Genomic DNA, 20,180 nt, shown 5'->3' with positions numbered 1-20,180 from the left:
GTAGGAAACATGGTGTTGCTCTGAACTGGGGTGTAGAGGAAGCTTGTATCTTCGGTTTCCGCATCAGGAAGGAGACATGGACGACAAGACATCTTAACGAGGAAGTGGCCGTTTGGGCCGCGGATGTGCATACCAACTTCCCAACCGGGACATTAGTGTCATAAACAAGACTCCACCAACACCATTCTATGCAGAACCACACGGATATCTTTCCACTCCGCAAACCAAGCCATGCGTACCGGGTATCCAAACCATGTCTCATAACACATTACGCAAACATCAATACCTATCCAGATGATCCCGACGAGGCTTGCACCACACTAGTACCGTCGACAAACCGTGTGCGGAAGATGCGATTTGCGTTTTGGAACATGCCGTCTTTCAAACTGACAACGATGAATTGCGATCCCTTAAAGCGGGTCTTGAACAAACGGCCGATGTTTTGTGTGTGCGACAGGTCCAGCGCGGCGTCGACTTCATCTAGAATGTACATGGGTGCAGGTTTGAACTGGAGGAGGGCCATAATGAGGGATAAGGCGATAAGTGATCTAGAAAATGTTAGCGCATGTGATCCGGGCGAGTACGGGTGAGTGCATACCGTTGACCACCACTCAGCTCTGTCAGTGACTGCTTCCACACCTTGCCCAGCATGACTTTGACTTCCAGACCATCCGAAATTGTCTTGCCCTCAGGAGGATCCAGTTTCGCGAAACTGCCTGGCAGCAGCTCGTTAAAGATTTGACCGAAATCGCGATTGACAATTGTCCAGGTCTTGTGCAGCGCCTCTTTCTTATACTCATCAAGCTTGACGATAGTCTCTTCAATCTTCGATTTGTCCCGGATGACTGTCGACATGTTCCGCTTGAGACTGGCTTCTTTCTTCTCAACATTGTCGATCATAGCCATGACCTTGGGGTTGATCTTGTTCTTCTTCTGCTGGAAGTGCTCTTCCAACGACTTCCGCCTGGTCTTCGCATCGGCCATGTTCACGCCCTTGAAGTCGTAGACTGTGCCGGCACGTCCAAAGAGCTCGGAGTCGCTCGCGATGAACTCATACTCCTTCTCGAGCGCCTTAACATGGCTAGCTGCGCCTTCTTGTTCTTTATGGAACCTTTCGATCTCATGGCCGAGCTTCTGTTGTTCAAGACCGCCTTCAGTAATGGATGAGTTCTTCGACCTGATCGCGTCTTCAAGTGAGCGAAGTTCTTCGTCGAACCCAGTGAGTTTCGCTTGTTCGTCTCTCAAGTGGGCTGCAGCTAAGTCGTGTGCGTCCTAGCAAAATTAGCATCGACAAGTGACCTCGGTCTAGAGAACTTACCTGTACACGAGATTGCTCAGCTAGCAACTCGTCCACTTCTGCTTGCTGCGACTGCAGATTGGTCTGAACCTCTTCAAGTTGCTCTTGTGCTGCTGCCAGATCGCTCCCGCATTGCTCGGACTCGACCATAGCTTCGCGCATCTCGGTCTGCAGGGGCTTGATTGAAGCGCTATTCTTGTTCAAAGCTTTCTTGAGCTTATCCAGCGATGACTGTAGTTCTGCAAGCTTGCTGTCCTTGTTGTTGCTGAACTCGCTCATGTCGCGTTCGATACGTTTGACGTCCTTGTTGGCCTCGTCTTGGCGAGTCTTCGCCGCTTTTATGTCTTCCTTGAGCTGAGCAATGGTCTGCTTCATCTCTTCTACGGCTTGGATGATCTAATTCATAATTAGCAAAGCCTCAGGTTCGCATTCTAGGAGTCATCACTTACCGATGAGGAAGAGTTGCTGCCAATCTGCTCCTCAGTGAGCTTGATCTCGTGCCTCTTGAGGTCGAGCTCCTGCTTTGATTTACGAGCAGCGTCCAACTTCTTCTTCTCTTTGGCCATGGTGGCCTGCAGTGACTGAAGCTGGGCTTCTTGTGAACTCAGCTCTGTCGTAATTTCATTGAGCTTTTGGAGGGTGATGAGAACTCCACTAGACTGAGGTGCGCTACCACCAGACAGAACACCAGCTGGGTCGTATGTGTCACCTTGTAGAGTGACACTCTTCATGCGCACTGCTGGATCGAAGGTCACGCGCTTAGCGGTCTCGGCATCCTCACAGACGAGTGTGGACCCAAAGACGTACTCCATGGCGGCGTTGACCTCGTGCTCGTATCCAATCAACGACAAGGCCAAGTCGACTTTCCCAGGCGCGATCTTCTGAGCAGCCCCAATCTTCTCTGCCGACGCCTTGAAAGCTGCAATCTTGTTGAGTGGAATGATCGTCACTCGCTTCTTCAGCTTGCCGTTCTCGAGAAGTTGCTTGCCGGTAGCAGCTGAGTCGACGACAACGTTGTACAACCGACCACCAGCGCAGATTTCCAGAGCGGTACCTGCTCGGGTATGCTCCTTTTCTAGGGTGAAGAGCTGAGCGACAAGACCTTTCACTTTAGACCGATCGAAGTTCGGGGATGGGTCGTTGTAACTGAAGTCGATGTTCGCAACCTGCCGCCTCATGCCGTCTGCCTGTTGCCGGAGTTCGCGTATGCGCGCCTGAAGATGCGACTCTTGCTGATACATATCGGCTTCCTGACCTTCGTTGTAGCCAAGCTTCGCAAGGTCCGCTTCTAGCTTCTGAGCTTGGGATTTCAACGCCTCGAGGTCTTTGAGGAGCCCGGAATTCTGTTCTTTGGCTTTTTTCGCCTTCGGCTCGTCTTCCTTGATCTGCTTCTCAAGATGTGATATCCGAAGTTTGCTCTGCTCTTGCTCGGTCGCGGCTGCGCTTGCGCGATTCCGGGCGTCTTGCAGTTGGCCTTGGTAACCGCCTTCCTGGCCTTCTTTAGAAGCCACACCTGTCTGTAGGGTTTGGAGAAGCTCTTCCTTCTTCTCCACCTCCTCCGTCTGCTTCGCCAGCTCGGCGTGGGCTGTCTGGTACTTCTCTTGCAACTTCTCGTACGTCTGCTTCTTCTCCTGTAGTAGCTTCTCCAATTCTTTGACACTCTTCTCGACACCCTCCTTCCGTTCTACCTCTTCGGCCATGCTAGTCGTTTTCAGGTCTAGCACTGTCGTCAGGCGGACAATCTCGTGCGAATGCGTCTTGACTTCCTCTTCCAGAGCCTGGAACTTCCCGCCCTTGCGCAGCTCCTTCTCTCGTGTTGCCTTTGTCTGTTTGATGTCCTCCTGGAGGTTCTCAATCTCCTTCTTCATGCGCACAGCAGACGCGTCGAGGTCTTTCGCCCTTTGTTTCTTGGCTTCGAGGTCTTCGGCTGACTGTTGTAATCGCTCGTTGTATCGTATGTAGTCGTATGCGACGACTAGCTTCGTAAGGCGCTCGAGCTCGCTCTGTGTCTGTTGGAAGTCCAGAAAGGCACGCTTCTCCATCCGCAGTTTCTCGAGCTTCGGATCGATTTCGTCTCGCAGTAACTCCGTAATCTCCTGCACTTTCATTTCCTTCTTAGCCATGGTCTTGTATGCCTTGTCCCGTCTGTCCTCGAACATGCGTGTTCCAGCAGCCTCTTCCAGCATAGCCAAAATCTCCTTGGCCTTCATGTTCAGCACCTGCATGACCTTTCCTTGTGCGATCATGAAATTCGGGTTGTTGATGTTCAGCTGTACAGACTGGAATAGGTTCTGTATGCTTTGTTGTTGCGCGCGGTGTCCGTTGATGAGGTACTTGCTCGCTCCTCCGAGCACGATCTGCCTTGTCACCGAAATCTGTGCATGTTCCTCAAAGCCAACGGGGCTCTTCGATTTGTCGCGGTTATCGAACACGATGGTAACGCTCGCTTTGGTGACACCCGCTTGGCCGCGCTTGTAGATGAGATCCTACAGTACTGTCAGCTCTCCTGCATCGCGTACTCTTTCCCGGTACACTCACCTGCAAGTTCTGCGCTCGCACCACGCTCAAGTTGTTGATTCCGAGTACGAAACATATTGAATCGAGAATGTTCGACTTTCCGGATCCGTTCAGTCCCGTGATTGAGTTGAAGCTCTCGTCCCTGGTCGGCTGTCAGTCGTGTCGTTGCGTGCGGGGAGCGTAAACAAGCCCTACCAGCCAGAGATGACGGTACGAACAGCGTACGACTTGTAGCCCTATGCGCGTGTTAGAAAGCGACTACTAAGAAGGTTTGGGTCGCCTACATCGATTACGAGTTCTATAATCCTCATGGTGGCTGCATGTGCTGTCGTGCTGAAATGCGTCGCTGCTAATGTTTGTTGTTCCGTCTCACATGGGCAAGGGTCTCGGTACCGCCCACCAAATCGCGCTAGGTCTTCACGTGGCAGCGCGCCCACGCGTGCCCCGCCATCTTCCACTCCCAGTCAGGTCAATACAAGGGTACAATTATATTCACAGATCTCAATTGGCCGTAGACGTCATCGATTACTACTATGTGCTAAAGGAGTGTGAATATCTTCACCAGGTATCTCAAACGCTATCATCGCTCATCATCGCAGACTAAAAGCACAATCACCGAGCTTGCCCCAGGCAATGCTCTGGCTCAGCCTCTACGGGCTCACTAGCTTCTGTGCATGCGGTTTTTGAGCAGCTCTTCTTTCTCCCTAATCCTCTCGCAACAAACTCCTTGGATTCGAAGCTTCCCATTGCCTTCAATCCATATTCGCACTCGTCCTTTACGGGTGGAAGTGGGGCAGTCCTAGGGGCTCCTCCCAGTTCCTGAATAGTGATCTCGTCATCTGGGTTGTTGGATAGCCCGAAGTTGAAGTTCCCGAAGACCTTGGTGCTCGGTCGCACTGTACCCGCGGTACGGTCTTCGTAGTAAGAGGTGTTCCGGCCGGTGCCATATTGTGGGAACAGGGTTCGGAAGAGACACTTGGTCGCTGGCGCACAGGCTGTCATTATGTGTACAGCTGGTTCGGCAATGCTGATTCCGATGCCAATATCCCAGGTACGATCCTTGTTGGTAGGAGCAAATCGGTAGTAATACACGATGAATCTGCCGATCGAGACACCTGTCGCTATCCAACCCAGGCTCATGACGATAACAACTAGGAGCTTCGTACGTCGGTGCATTTGGAGGCCCCATACCATGATAGAAGGAATTGGGATGATGATAAGATCCATGAAGATGGACAAACCACACGACACAAGTACAAAGGTACGTGCGTCGATACAAGTACCGCCTGGTACAACATTTCCATCGGCATCGATGCTGTCCATGGCAGGTCTGGACCAAGCGTAGGCACGAGGCGTGCACTGCACGACATTGACTATAGTCGACCCGACGGAGTATATGATGTTCAGCCAGAAAGTAAGGTGTAACGGGTATCGTACGCGACGTCGACTATCCTTCATGCGGAAGAGAAACATGATGATGGAAGCTCGAATCAATCCCATGACTAGAAGCAGACGCCACATGTCAGCAAAATTCCGGAATGTCCTGCAGATCCGATATACATACGTGGGTGGTACATCATCTGTACTGCGAAGTTCCATCGTATCGCAACGAGCTGTTCCGCCACGGACTTCTTGGGCAGATCATAGACATGATAGCCGGTGCCGCTCAGTACAATGTACATCCATGTTGCCAGAGTATCTAGTATGAGGAGGACAAAGGCTATCAAGATAAGGTGGTCGTCCCAGCAAAAGTTGCGTCCGAGGTACCGCGACCATACCCTGAGGAAGACTGTGAGAGAGGCGACGACTGTGAAAGTACCGATGATGGCCAGGACCTCGGGTTGTCGGCTTTCCACCATAGTCCTGCTGGTGTTTGTCGCCAGCGTCGTGCGACTGTGGAGCGCTCAGTCCGTTGGTGCGCAGTAGCCGTTGAAGCCCACAGCGTGGAGTTCAATGTTGGCCTGTCCAGTGGATCGTGAACCGGATGAACCAGAGGGCTTACGAAGATCGTGGGTCCACGACGGATGATCGCACCGAGAAGCGAACGTGGAGTAACGACGCAAACAGTGAGGATCTGAAGTGTGACGGATATTGTAGGTGTTATTGGCCCACCCAAGGAAAAGTCGAATGTACCCGCACTGGGCGCCTTCGAGTTTTCCTCGCTATGTGACTAGTATATGTCGCGCGTCCACGCGGGAAGTCGCACGTACACTCCCTTGGTGTCAGGATTGGATGTTTGGTGGCCAAGACGGATGCTGTCACTGCACGGCGAGGTGAAAGGTTGCCTCGGACCAGCCGCTGCTCTAGACTCTTGTCGTCTCAAGGATAAAAACCTGCCAGGAACCAGAGGCGTCGTCCAAAGCGAGGCGGTCCATTATGCACACCACAGCCGCGGCAACAGTAGTCGACTCCCGCTCGTGTCTTCCCCTCTCGCTTGACCAGAAAGAGGACTAGAGCGTCTCACGAAGTCCAAATCGGTTTCTCACGGTCCGAATTTGGGCTGACATGTCAAGGGCAGCCCTGGACACGGTCGCAATCTTCCGGCTGGAGGCCTGTCCGCCCAGTTGTTGGCTGGTCGATGGTCTGGACGCAACCATGGACAATTGAGCCACTGCCACTAGAGATTTCGATTGCGATTGCAAAGTGAGCGAATCGATGTTTTGAGCCACTTGCGATTAGGGGAAGTAAGTATGCCGATCTTCAGGATTATGGCGTTGTTGGCGTTGAAGGCTTGGAGGTTGGCGGCCATGTGGCTAACGGAGGCGATCCCCCGGGACTAGTTTATTGTCCGACCCGTCTGACGCGGCTCCTGCCAGACGCGTAGTCATCCTCACTGCACTCAATTGCAATTGATGGCCGAGAAATAACTGACACCATTCCAAGCCGTTATCATGAACGCGTGTTTTAGAACTACTTGTGAGCTCCACTGCTGCAGGTCCGTTGTCAGGCAATCGCGGCAGCTTCGCGCTTGCGTGCGTACATGACTCTCAGACTTTGCACTACCGGCAGCTACGCCGGCACCAACAGGCAGACCCTGGGCGGCAAGCTCCACGACTCGAGTAACGATGTGCCTGAGACTAGTCCCAACGACATATTCGAGCGCACGTGGGCACAGTCGATATTCCAGGGACTGCCTCACGAGTGCAGAATTCGCATTTTCATTGCTGATCGCTTCTTGTGATAGGTCCAATATATAGAATATGCATGTGAGATACGCCGTACCAAGCAGCATCTGCATACATGGACACTCAGGAATTGCCTGGATAGGTTGCGATGCCGTGATTACTTGAATACCATGTCGTCGCCCCCGGTTATCTCAGCTGTCAACAATCTTTCCAGCCAAGATCAGCGGTCACACTCTGGGCAAAGAACATTAGCCTACATCCTGCCAAGCACAGGTTATTGGACGACGCCTCCTATATCGAGTCAGTCCGTAAGATGACCATTATGACTATCGCCTTGTTTCTCGTCTCAGTGCGCAACGGTCCGTCATCCGCAGACCAGCCGCAAGCCCCAGGGGAAAGGTACAGTGAGTAACGGCCGTCAATGGCAAAAAGAAACTTTCTGACAGACATGTAGATCTGCAGCCGTCCGACGGGAGACGATCAATTGCCAAAGACTGGTACCCTCGGTGAAACACTGAGTCGTCGTTTTACACCGGCGAACTATTCAAAATGGCTTCCATCGCTATGTGGCTCGCAGTTTTGGCTGCAACGTCAACCACGGCATCACCCGTCCTTTCGGCTAAGGCTGGAACCAACACCCTCAACGTAGATGTAGACCTCCAAGGCGTCACTTCAACAGTCAGGTCCCTCTTTCTCCCCGGCTCGCTCGACGCTACAACACCAACGAACTCTTCGAGATGCAAAGTCTACCCCGATGACCCTCAATGGCCTTCCGATGAAGCCTGGTCCCAGCTCAGCAAACTCACTGGCGACCGCGTCATCAGTGCACCTACTCCATTGGCAGCAGTGTGCTACCCTGGCGAAGATTACAACGCTGCAAAATGCTCCGAATACACTGTGGCAGCATGGCAGAAGTCGTATATCCACATGATCGACCCTATTGAGATGATGTCCCCAGTCGCGCAAGGCCTGACCTGTGCCCCACCGGTTCTCTACGACTCGCATGGCTGCACTCGTGGAGGCTTCCCCATGTATGTTGTCAACGCGACTGAACCCAAGCACGTCCAACTCGCCGTCAACTTTGCTCGTAATTCGGGTGTCAGACTCGTCGTCAAGAACACTGGCCACGACTTCCTCGGCAAAAGTGGTGGCAAGGATGCTCTCAGCATCTGGACGCACAACATGAAGGACATCGAGTACATCGAAGAGTACGTCGATGAGAAGCTCAACTACACTGGCCCTGCATTCAAGAGCGGTGTCGGAGTGCAGGCTTTCGAGATCTACAAGGCCGCCGCTGAGAAGGGCAGAATCGTCGTTGGTGGCGAAGGCGAGACGGTCGGAGTCATGGGAGGATACATTCAAGGAGGTGGTCACTCTCCATTGACCGGATTGTACGGCACTGGAGCTGACAGCGTGCTCTCCATGGAGGTCGTTAGGGCTGATGGCGAGTTTGTTGTTGCAAACTCTACCTCCAACACCGATCTCTTCTGGGCCCTGCGCGGCGGTGGAGGCAGTACCTTTGGCGTCGTCACCTCCGTGACCGTCAAGGCCCACCCCGACCTCGAGGTCACAGCCTCCCGCTTTGGTTTCAACTCCAAGGACACAGGCAACGAGACGTTCTGGGCCGCCATCCGCTCATACGTCGACCTGTGGATCGACAACGCCGATGCCGGTACATACACATACTGGACTCTAATCCCCTCTAACGGCACCTTTGCGTTCGCCTTCTCGCCCTTCTTCGCGCCGGGCAAGAATGTAGAGCAAGCCACCGCACTCCTCCAGCCCTGGTTTAACAAGCTCGACGACTTGGGCGTCAAGTACGACCCCAATATCACTCACTTCGACAACTACTACGACGCGTGGCGTTCATCCTTCCCTCTCGAGGCCGTTCAGAAGCCCAACGTAGCCACCGCATCGCGCCTCTTCCCTCGCGCCAACTTCGAGACAGCCGAGAAACGTCAAGAAGTATATGAGAACATCCGCCGATCGAGTGAGAAGAACCGCGTGCAAGTTCACTTCAACATGCAAGCCAAGGACCCATACAACACCGACAACGCTGTCAACACTCACTGGCGCCCGCTCGTCTCCTTCAGCATGCAATCCGTACGATGGCCGATCAACAGCACCGCCGAGGAGATCCTGAGGATCCGCAAGGAGTTCCAGGCAGGCGATATGCAGGCGTGGAGAGACATTAGCCCTGGTGCTGGATCCTACCTCGCTGAGGCTGATCGTCTCGAGCCTGACTTCGGTAACGCGTTCTTTGGTGACAATTACCCCAAGTTGTTGGAATTGAAGAAGAAGCTTGACCCTCAGGATGTGTTCTTTGCGACTACCGGTGTCGGTAGCGAGAGGTGGAAGGTAGAGAGCGTAGACGGTCTGCCGAACGAGAACGGCAAGCTGTGCCGTGTGTAAACGCGGAACTTTCTTTTCTCTGTATATCCTTTACTTGTCAAATTGGCCGATCTCGTTTGTAGCTTTGATAGATAGACGTCACTACACGAGTAAATCACCAAGTCTATCAAGTATTGCTTCCCCGCTTGTCGACCATGAACCCTTTTGTGCACATCTCGACGAAATCTGATGGCGACAATGTCGCCTCTAAACTCTGGCATCATCCAGTGCGGGCCGGCCTTCAATCGTATCAAACACGGGCCCAACGAACTGCCTCTTTCCTCTGACAAACCACCACACAGCACTCAACACCAGAACACCTCCCAAAACGACTGGCGCGTAGTTCATGTTCTGAGCCGTGACAGGTTGATATGGCGGGAAAAGAAGGAAGATAGACACATAGACAGTGTAAACAATAGAAACAAGGTTGACACCCACACCCAGCTTCCCGAGCCTGAAGGGGCCATATGGCAATGATGTCGGACGAACGATCCGCCGGTAAAATATGAGCAATATCGGCATCAAGTATGAGATGTACAGACCGACTGTCCCGAGTGATACGATAGCGTTGAAAGCGGTAGTGGAACCGATGTTTAAGAGGCCGATCAAAATGAGAAAGACGCTGGTGACCGCTATCGCTGGTAGAGGTACATGATGTTTGCTGTCAACACGGGATAGCGTTTTCGAGCAAGGTAGTCCAGCGTCCTGGGCAAAAGACCACAGCATTCGAGATGCGGTCAGGAGAAGAGGGACTGTTGCTAATGCTGCTATGACTATGAGGGCGCAGGTCATGGCTGACGCCGCCGCCTTGCTGCGACTAATCTGGTAGAAGATCTCGATGATGGGGTATCCGGTTGTCGTTTCCATCGCTTCGGTGATGTCGCCCATACAGAACAGAACAACGAGCAGGAACCCGAATCCTAGTGCGCCGTTGATAATGATTGATGCTAACATGGCTCGCGGAACGTTGCGTTCGGGGTCTTTGATCTCTTCGGTGAGATGGGTCGCGCTGTCGTATCCTGGTCGTATTGTCAGTTTTGTACAATCATTGAAACGGGCGTGACGAACCCGCAAGCACATATGTGCTACTCAGCAAACCAATGCTGAAAGCTACGCCGTCACTACTCCATCCCGACTCGTTGATAAAAGTGGTGAAGACGAATTCCGCGGGATTTTTGCTGGGTGATATAACGCAAATGACAATGATCAGCACGATCCAGAATCCGACGTGCAGCGCGAATGTCGCATGCAAAATCAGAGGCATAATTCTGATAGCGAAGACATTGACAAGTGCTGCAAGACCAAGGAAGGCACAATATATCAACGTTCCGTGCCACCTCTCATACGAGTAGCTCGGGTAATTGAGTACGACGAGACCTTGAATCATCGTTGCGCCGAGGAACGGGGCAGCCGCAGTGAAGGTCTGCCAGGCGAATATGCAGATCCATCCCGAGGCATATCCCCATGCTGCTCTGAATTTCTTGGGAGCAAGTTGGACGACGAAGTAGTACTGGCCTCCAGCCGATGGGTACCTGGCGAAAAGCGGTGGTCAGATGATTTTACAATCCACAGAGGAGCTCTCGACTCACATGGAGGCCAATTCTGAAAGAGACAATGCTGTTGCCAATGTCCCTATGATCGCGACTGTGGTATCTGTATCAGAGACCGATTCAAGCCAGCAGATTGGAAGACGAACGTAGGTATCCATACACCAGAGACACTGGGCCTCCAGATATGAGGCCGGTAGCCATTGTAGACCCAAGTGCTTCCCATGTTGCGATCAGAGAGGTTGCCGTAGAGATAAGGGAGAAGACGTTAAAGTTTTGCTACTGCTTGGTAAGTAAGGCAGTTTCAATGGTCTCGAAGTGACTTACTTCGAGCTTCTGGTCGGAGCCCTGCGTCTGATCATGCTTCCCAGACATGGTCCGTTGTAAGTCCAGAGCATTCGCTTCATGCTCTTTGCCGTCAACATCTTTTCGAGAACTCATGTTGGTTGTCTCATTCACTCGTCTAGTACAGCGCAGTAGACGGTTCGTCCGATGAGAAGAAGAGAAAACGTTTACGTCGTATGTTCAATAGAATCATAATCGTTGACGCGCGGAACCAATCCGAACAACCTGGACTGATGAAGCGACTGTAACCTAATGAGGAAGCAGTGCCAGGCCTGTCTTGATATGCTTATCTTTGCGCCGCATATTTCTATTAGCGGAGGGGCCCCATGCCGGATGTGTGTCATTGATGCCAGGGCCTTTCTTCCACGTTCTGCATGTTGTGTCCTATCTCGTCCAATCATCGAGGTGGGTTATGCGAAGTCGAGGAACCGGTTCTGCGGGGAACGGCAAAGGAAGAGGGTTCTGCACCCATCCCGACGCCTGCCGTAGATGTAAGCGGAACTACGCCGTGATGGTGTACCTGACTCTAAGATCAGATCTGTGTATCTGGGCTCTACGAGTCACGGTAGCCATGGCGTATGCCCAGGTGGTGCGAGACGAGTAGTTGACGAGCCGATGTACTATGCCCAGATCCTTTGAAGCTTGCCACGCTCGATACAGACGCGTCAAGACGAGTCCTCAAGTCAACCGTATGCCGTTGAGTTCATAATTTACGTGTTGAAAGCGGCGCCTCAGTTCGGTGTAACGTCGGGGAGGTTGGCGAGACGTGCTTGACGCGTCTTATCGGTGTTGCGGGCAATGCGGACAAAATTCCGCGATAACGCTAGTGCCGCCGCCCACCAGCACCTGCCCGCAGTTCCATGGACGCGTCAAATGAAAACCACGTAGTCTCTTTCAGTGATATCTTGTGACCTTCATAGTGGAAGTACTCTCTAGATGTCTCGTAGTCACGAGCATTTACTGTTATCTTGCTTTAATGAACTCGCGTGCGAGCATACTCTAACAAACTACCACCACTGCACCCCCCTCCCAGCAAAAGGCCCATCGCCCAACATCTGCTCAACAAGCCAATCATCAATAATGACCGCCGCAACCTTCCTAAGCTCTTTTATATGCCTCTTGCACAGATAGCCACCGCGGTTTTCCGTATCTGGTCTCCATCTAATCGTATTACGGCAGTCACGGACGGCGCATGGTTTCTGTAGATAGCAGCAGGAAGTGAAAGAGGAGGAGATGGAGGAGAGGGAGGGGCGTGGGATTTTGGGCATTCTTCTTTGTGATGTATTGGGAAGGACGGTACGATAGGATCTTGTTGTGTAGGTGAGATGCGATGATAGAGGCTGGTGTGGATCAGGTATGCTCAAAAGTTCAGATGAATACGCAATAGTTCAGCGGGATGACTACTATAACTCCGCTAACAATGCGTTGGCTCATGGTGCGATGTTGTCTTTGACAAACCCTCATCTGGGTCCAATCCAAGGACGTCCCGTATCCACGTACCCCCCAGCAGCAAACACGCGCCTTCTGAACCATCTCGCCTTCGTTGCATTCCATTCAGCAATAGGAGTCGCATCTTTCCAATGGGCCCCCCACGCATCGATATCTAGATCCTCGTTTGACCAGCCTTCACGTCCAATGCGGTCTTCATTGCCAATGATTCCTGACCTCTGTCGTCCACTCCTGCTAACGTAATCTTCTGAAACTCGCACATTCTCGCGCCTCTACTGCGAGATGCCCAACTCCTTGTAGAAAGCTTCGGTTTGGGGCTTGCGACCAAGGAACTCCTCAAGAATGTCCATCTCCTCCTTGGAACCACCACGCTCGAGAACCGTGTGCCGGTAGCGACGGCCTTCGGTGGGGTTCATGGGATCCTTCTTGAAGACAGTGTAGAACATGTCTGTGGAGTAGACCTGAGATGAGAGGTAGCCGTAGTAGCTGTGATGGTTAGCATGTGATGTTTGGTAAAGTGATCGAACGTGACTTACCCAGCGTCATAACCACCGATCAAGTGGCCAAACGTAGCCTGTCCGTTACCCCAGTGCCAGTCACCCTTCTTGTCACCCTCCAACGACTCAGGTCCCTTCAGCTGACTGATCTCGTGCCTCAAAGAGTTGTACTTCTCAGTAATATCCATCTTCTCAAGCTCCTCATGGCTGGCTGGCTCATGAACAGCCATGTCAAAGGTGCCGAAATGCAACTGTCTCAAGTTGAATAGAGCGTCGTTGACATGCTTGGTTGAGATCAACTTTGCAACGAGTGACTGGGGGATCTGCTCCGCTGGCTTCTTGTCGGCGCCTGAAGACTCTAGATATGCCTTCTCGTAGTCGGCAGAGATGTGAGAGTAGTGGTGTGATAGAGAGCGTAGTTGCGACGGTGTCCAGCACCAGTTCTCCAGCATCTGAGATGGTGCCTCAACAAAGTCACGAACAGTGTTGGTGCCGTGGAAGCGAGAGTAGGTTGTCCGCGATACCAAGTCATGAATACCGTGTCCAAGCTCGTGGAAGAGGGTAACGACTTCATCGTGCTTCAGTAGCGAGGGCTTCTTCTTTGTTGGCTTCGAGAAGTTGCAGACTAATGCCGTTGCGGGGTATCGTCGCTTGCCGTTCTCGTCTATGTAACCAGGCTGGAGGTTGAAGTTGGCGGCATGTCTACCAATAAGTTAGTATTCATCTCATATGCAGGTTGTACAGCGGCTTTACTTACCCGTACTTGCCGTCCCGAGGGAACAGATCGAGGTAGAGGTAGCCGACAAAGCCCTCGCCCTCGCCCTTGTCATCCCAAACGCTAAATATCTGCACCTCCTCATGCCAGACAATATCGGAACCCTTACCGCCATCAGCAAGGGCAGCCCTGTCTTCCTCGCCAACGATCTCAACGAAGACCAGACCAAAAAGCTCTTCAAAGATCTTCAACATGCCTTGGATAGTCGTCTGCAGAGGGAAGTATTCGGCAATGACTTGGTGGTCCAACTGATAGTCCTTCTCCAGTAACAGACGATCGTAGTACCGGTTGTCCCAGAGGTAGTAGTCTTTGGTCAGCGGGCCGGTAAGTCCATTTTCTTTCACATCTTGCTCTTTCAATGCCATCAGCTTCTCAATCTCTTTCTTGCCGCCTGGTGCAAGCCGAGTGCGAAGGTCACCGAGGAAGTCGTCGACTGTCTTGGTAGTCTTCGCCATCTTATCTTCTATCCGGAATTGCGCGTGGTTGTCGTAGCCGAGAAGGCGGGCGGCTTCGTCACGAAGGAGGATGGCCTCCCTGAACAGAGGTACGTTGTCGTTGCACTTGTTCTCATTCTCAACGAAGACCTTCATGCGCGTCTCCGGGTTCGTCGCGTACTTGAGCGTCGGGAAAAGGTCGGGGTACTTGAAGGTCAGGAACAGCTTGCCGTCGAATTCACCCTCTCCCTTCTTGAGTCCTGAGAGGACATCTTCTGGCACGCCGTGTAGCTCCTCGGGTGTAAACCACAATCCTCCGCTTTCCTCGTTAAGGTTCTTCTGGAAAGCAATGCTGATCTGACTCAGACGCTGCTTGATCTCCTTGAAACGGTCCCTCTTGGGGCCCGCGGGAAGATTCAGACCATTCCTAATGAACGACTTGTGGTCCTTCTCGAGCAGCCGCCGGGACTCCGGATCAAGGTCCTCGCCCTTCTTCAGTACTGCATCGATGAGGTTGAAGACGTCCTCGCGCATAGACGACTCAATACCAAAGTCGTCGAGCATCTGCTCCACCTCGCTGGACGCATCGCGGAGCTCCTTGCTTGTCGACACGGCGTTGTAGAAGCCGAGGATATGCGATTCGATGGCCATCTTGTTGTCATCGCGGGCGATGGGAAGGAGTACGTTTGCGAAGTTGGCGCTCTCGGGCTTCACGTCGCGGACAATAGCATCCTGGACACCTCGTGACCTGTCGATCTGGGGCAAGCGTTAGCATTTGGTCGATGCACCCCTCCGGCGGGGTCGGCAGCAGCAATTGCGAGCGGAAGCTCTGGGGTCACGGAGGCGCACATACCAGTCGCTTTGCGTCATTCACCAAGCTCTCCTTGGTAGCCGTGAACTTGGGCGGCAACTGCGGCGGTGTCTTGTATTGCGAGGGAGCCATGGTGGAGTTGGTGAGTGGCCTAAACGGTTGTGTGTAGAGGGGATGCCGTAGAGGCGAGGGTTTGACGTATTGCAGTATAGATGGTACGCGGCCGCCGAGTCGGATTGAAGCCAGGATGGCGGATGTTGCGATGAAGAGAGCGACAGCGGCGAGGAATAGCTTGGTAAGGCGTGAGGAAGCCACGGTGCAGGTGGGTAAACAAGGGCCTGCTACTTAAGCCGAGATGTGGGGGAGATCCACAGGTGCGATTGGTGTGCTGCGATAAACAACGGCTCTGTAGCTGCTAGCACGACGGTGAAAGCGGTTGAGTATAACGCGGGCGTCTACGTGACCTCTCCATCGCTCTCTGGACAGCCGCATGAGATCGCCGCTGACGCCCAGGTGGATAGCTCCGCCCGGTGTTAGCCTCAAATGGCAAGGCGGCATCGTTAAACCCATGTCATCCTGCACCCCTCATGCAACACCCGATGTTAGACATGGCCGCAGTTGGCCGTGACGAACGTCTTCCTGCAGCTGCCAATGTGCATACAGAACGCGACATTTGTGTTCATGAGACCAGCGCAGTCTGTGCAGTTCACAAGTGACACAGCTATTACGAGTTGCTTACATTCTTGAGGAAAAAAAATATGAACTTCATTAAAGGCAGATTATCATTATCGTTACAAATACAAGAAGGCAACCCTGAGCTCCTCAGACCGTCATGTGCGGATGTTGTTGTGGCTCTAGCAATGTCTCGCCCCTACTAGCTGAGCTCAGACTTTCCGGTATGGTGATAAAGGGCCCCCAAGCAGAGCCTCTAGTACGCACTGTCTCTTCGTGTATTGTGATGAAGCAATTGTCCTGCTCACTGGCTTTCTTGACGTCCTGGAGCGGCCATTCACCCATGTCGAGCGCTTTGTGCTGGCTAAAGGCATCGATCTGAACAGGCCGCGATGGCACTCTGTTGACCTTTACTGGCGTTGCGCTTCGTTCTTCCTTTTGAGTACTGCGAAACAAGAGACGCAGGAATGGTATAGATGCAGAGATTATGCCACTGTTGGTCTCAACCTGACCCCACAGGAGTAGGTCGTTTCCAAAGCGGGCAGAGTTGGAGGGCGACTCAGCCCATAGCATCATGACCCACATGCGTACGGACGATGCGGTTATAGCCATGATGCCAACTGAGAAGATGCCGATGAGTGCTAGACGTTTTGTCATAGCTATGCGAAGACTGAGAAGTGTTGGAAGGGGAAGCATGAGGATGATGATGTCGGTTATCAGGTTGGATGCCGAGGAGAACACCCATAGCTTGATGGGGTCGAAGCATTTGACTGGCTTTCGGTGGGCGTTTGGGTTGCGATCGAACTGAGCGAAGTAGTTGGTTGTCGACCAAGCGTCTGATGGGTTCTCGCATTGGAAGGTAGATGCCATGCTTGCAGCAAACGTGTACATGCAGACGAAAGCGATCGTAGCATAAACGAGCTTGCGGAACGTGCGGTTTGCGGCGATGGCGCGGTAGAAGAAGAGGATACTGAGCTTGACGAAGCCCAGCCCGATGGTGTAGGTCAAGCGGTAGACCCACCATGATATGAGATTGCCACGGACTTGCGGCTCGATCAGGGGCCGCTTCTCCTGGATGGATGTTAGACATTGTTGTTGGCTGAACTTTGGTCTCTCTCACTGGATTGAATAGATAGCTTGGACGACTATGGGCGCTGGTCTCATCTTGATAGAAGTTCACCACGAAGTTGCCCCATGTAACTACCTGAATCTCATTAGCTTTATCGTTCGTCGAGGAGACGAGACTCAGACTTACAAGAGCCACAAACATGAGGTGATCGCTAGCACTGACAGTTCCCATCAAAAACCATCTGCAATAGTATCTGTTCGAGGACGTCAGCCTGTTGCCATATCACATCAACGCCAATTAGTCCTACCGCAACGCTACGATGACGGTCGACATCGTCGTGAGTATCGCCCCAACAATCACCACCACATATCCCGGCCGGAAGTACATGTTGAATGGCTGCGCGTGAAGCACAACAAGGAGAGTATCTAGGCTCGATTGAACGATTCGACGTGTGCAACAATGCGCCCGGACAGCAAGAGAAGAAAACAGATGTATGAACAAACATGAACATGAACAAAGTGAGTCGGGCCTGAGCGTTCGGTTATGAGGACGGATACAAAATGCAAACCTGAGGATTCCCCAGATTCTGCACAAGCGGGAGGGAGTGTCCCATAGGCCGTGTGGCGCTCCTTACGCGTGTGAACAAGCATTACTATCCCAGCTGTGGCGATCATGCGAGAGAAGCGACCGGATGGCTCGACGCGAAGTGAACCATAGTACATGTCTGGAGAATGCGATTGGTCTATGGCATCGAGAAAGTTCGCAGCTAGCGAATGATGCAAGGCTTAGAAACCGTTGTATAACATCGGGCAGCCATATGATCGGCCCGTAGCCTTGAAGAATCCACAGGAATCCACAATGGCATGCTATGAAGGAACAAAATGGGGCTGCGTCGTGATCTTGGCGCATGTGGTACGATCAGGATAGAGACGCTATCTCTATGCTGGGCTACGGAAGTCATGCGCGCTAAGTCCAAAACAGGTACTAACCGTGAAAGGAAAAGAGACAGCGGCCATGTGGCTAGATTCGGGTAGCTAAAGGCTTGCATGATGTGATGGGCTCGGCAGCAGAGCTTCCATCAGACCCACTTTTAGCCGGGTGGGCGTTGTGACGTGAGTGTCAGAGACCCTGAGGCTGAAACGCTTGTTGCACGCGTTACTCAACAACGAGGGCCTGAGGCGATAGACGAACGACGATGTCGCATTCGGATGCTGTTACGTAGTCTACGAATTGAAATGCTCGGGCGTCGTGCTGGTTAGGAGAGCTCGACGGGATCGTGCATATTGAGCCTAGACCGCCCTCAAAAGATTGCCGATCAAATACTGTAACGACGCACCCTGGATTGTGGGTACTTGAAGGGAAGATAGGAAACATGAAGTTGCAATGAAGTCGGCAGTCTCCTGGTAAGCCGGGATGAGGATGGAAAACGACGTCGCAAGGCAAGATAGAATGCTGTACCTGATTGAGGCGGTACAGAAGGCCGGCCTCGAAACAAGGGATCGTAGGAAACGTCAAACCCCGGTAGAAGAGATGTAGAGCCCACCGCTGCAACACAGTCAGTAGCACTTTCCTGTGATCACAGTCTGATGTTCGTGGGAGTTGCAGCGGGGGGTGCTCTCAAACATCTGCGGGGTGACGACTGCCGAGCGCTACACGAAGGTCGGCATCTGAAGGCCGCTTACACCGATGCGCAAGTTGAGTTTGGAGGTGGCTGGCGGCGCCAATGAGTCGTTGTTGAGGGAGAAAGCAGCCGTAAGACAAGCCAAGGATTCGGACACATCCTGAGTGAGAATGACTCACCGCTGCGCGCTATGATTGGACCATCGGGTGGTTTTAAGTGGGGCTGTGAACATCATCCGGGACCACACTTTGGACTAAGGCACTGCAGCTGCAAGCCTCAGGCTTGCGTTCAGCGAAAAGGGCGTACGGGGTTTTGGCGACGGAATGTCCGGTTAGGTTCCCAAAGCGAGTACGATTTGGCAGATAATGGTGTTGTTGATGTAGGACATCGTCGAGGGTGTTGCTCACTTCGACTCATTGTGAGGTTGATGGACGTCTTCAAGGGCTCAATTTGTGTAGATATAGGCTCTTGCTCATTATGAGCCAGGGTGATTGTCGCGGAAGATGAATGCAAACATCAGTATAAACTGAGGACAGTGCAACATAGAGTCATATGTAGAACAGATATTGAATTCATCATTTGAAGAGATTGACAGTGAGTGTACACCACCAGAACCCTACAACCTCTGAGATTAAACCCTGTTTTGCCGATCTGAATATAGCCCTGAACAGGCGTACCATGATCCGACCCATTGTCCGACATCGTCTGAAAGGAGGCCTCTCTAGATGATGAAACAGGAAAGATTAGGCCACCACATGCTGACAGACCGATACAGGGTTACTTCTGAGAACGGAGCAGGGCACGAAGCGTCTCGACCTCTCCCTCCAACCTGGCGTTGCGGACTTTAAGGTCGTCTCGCTCCGCTCTGACTTCCTTGAGTTCGGTCTCGAGGGTACTCATTTGATCGACGCGCTTTTGGCGGTAGCGACGGGCAGCAAGGGTGTTTGCCTTTCGCTTCTCAACTCGGCAGGAGGGTTCTGAGTCCTTGGGGCTGTTCTTTGTAGATGACAATTTGGACGACGAGATTTGCTCGAGAGGTGATGAGCTCTGATCCTTGTGACTTGTCGAGGAAGAACCAGACTGAGAGTAATCTACGTAGATTAGCTGCTGGAGAATTGAGAAGCGTGGCGTGGTCTTTACCTCTGGTCATCAGCGCAGATGTGTTCATAGTGTTGATATTGCCCATGCCAGGCGGCATGGTAAGCATGTTCATGTTGTCTTCCGCGATCGAAAGTGAAGTAGGCCCGCCAGGAAGCAGTTGCGTGCCATCGCCAAGATATTGTGAGTCAGAATGGGGGAAGAGGTCCCAGTCCGGAGTGGTATGGAAAGAAGGGTCCGGTGCAAGTAGGCCACCTGTCAAGGCGGCGGACGAGGAAGTAGAAGATAGAAGTGAAGGGGTATCGAACAGAGCACTGTTATTATCGGCGGTCGAGTAGGAGAGTGCAAACTCCCAATTAATTGACTGACTTCCAGGGTGGTTTGGCGATGAGACGGAGTTGCTGTGGCTGCCAGTACAGGCGGGCGAGTTCGCTTGGAACGAATCGCATGGAGAAGATTGAATACTGCATTTCGGGATGTTAAAGGGCGGGTCCTGGTACCCGCTGGTGAAATCGAAGAAATCGTCAAGTGA

General features: G+C 52.6%; 6 protein-coding genes across 6 annotated transcripts; 1 reads left to right on the top strand and 5 right to left on the bottom strand.

Moving 5' to 3' along the window:
* Window positions 1–286: 286 nt before the first annotated feature.
* J4E84_001155 (uncharacterized protein) lies at window positions 287–5,673 on the bottom strand (the record flags this gene model as incomplete). The annotated part of the gene is made up of 8 exons (XM_049383789.1): window positions 287–548; window positions 599–1,272; window positions 1,319–1,693; window positions 1,747–3,783; window positions 3,836–3,956; window positions 4,010–4,050; window positions 4,469–5,316; window positions 5,379–5,673. The coding sequence occupies 8 exons, from the start codon at window positions 5,671–5,673 to the stop codon at window positions 287–289; spliced, it is 4,653 nt and encodes a 1,550-aa protein (XP_049249307.1).
* A 1,815-nt stretch (window positions 5,674–7,488) lies between these two features.
* J4E84_001154 (uncharacterized protein) lies at window positions 7,489–9,351 on the top strand (the record flags this gene model as incomplete). The annotated part of the gene is made up of 1 exon (XM_049383788.1): window positions 7,489–9,351. One exon carries the CDS (start codon window positions 7,489–7,491, stop codon window positions 9,349–9,351), a length of 1,863 nt encoding a protein of 620 aa, XP_049249306.1.
* A 186-nt stretch (window positions 9,352–9,537) lies between these two features.
* J4E84_001153 (uncharacterized protein) lies at window positions 9,538–11,252 on the bottom strand (the record flags this gene model as incomplete). The annotated part of the gene is made up of 5 exons (XM_049383787.1): window positions 9,538–10,349; window positions 10,399–10,862; window positions 10,920–10,974; window positions 11,027–11,156; window positions 11,205–11,252. 5 exons carry the CDS (start codon window positions 11,250–11,252, stop codon window positions 9,538–9,540), a joined length of 1,509 nt encoding a protein of 502 aa, XP_049249305.1.
* Window positions 11,253–12,943: 1,691 nt separating this feature from the next.
* On the bottom strand, window positions 12,944–15,320 carry J4E84_001152 (uncharacterized protein; the record flags this gene model as incomplete). Its single annotated transcript, XM_049383786.1, has 4 exons — window positions 12,944–13,157; window positions 13,208–13,870; window positions 13,926–15,133; window positions 15,231–15,320. The coding sequence occupies 4 exons, from the start codon at window positions 15,318–15,320 to the stop codon at window positions 12,944–12,946; spliced, it is 2,175 nt and encodes a 724-aa protein (XP_049249304.1).
* Window positions 15,321–16,010: 690 nt separating this feature from the next.
* Window positions 16,011–17,316, bottom strand: J4E84_001151 (uncharacterized protein; the record flags this gene model as incomplete). The annotated part of the gene is made up of 4 exons (XM_049383785.1): window positions 16,011–16,931; window positions 16,981–17,064; window positions 17,116–17,182; window positions 17,237–17,316. The coding sequence occupies 4 exons, from the start codon at window positions 17,314–17,316 to the stop codon at window positions 16,011–16,013; spliced, it is 1,152 nt and encodes a 383-aa protein (XP_049249303.1).
* Window positions 17,317–19,327: 2,011 nt separating this feature from the next.
* Window positions 19,328–19,763, bottom strand: J4E84_001150 (uncharacterized protein; the record flags this gene model as incomplete). Its single annotated transcript, XM_049383784.1, has 2 exons — window positions 19,328–19,641; window positions 19,691–19,763. The coding sequence occupies 2 exons, from the start codon at window positions 19,761–19,763 to the stop codon at window positions 19,328–19,330; spliced, it is 387 nt and encodes a 128-aa protein (XP_049249302.1).
* Between the last annotated feature and the right edge of the window lie 417 nt (window positions 19,764–20,180).

Source organism: Alternaria hordeiaustralica (assembly GCF_023758085.1).
Source record: "Alternaria hordeiaustralica strain BMP 2776 chromosome Unknown scaffold_1, whole genome shotgun sequence".
NCBI classification, from domain to species: Eukaryota; Fungi; Ascomycota; class Dothideomycetes; order Pleosporales; family Pleosporaceae; genus Alternaria; species Alternaria hordeiaustralica.
Note: the sequence above shows the minus strand (reverse complement) of the source record. Positions and strands in the feature narration are given on the sequence as shown.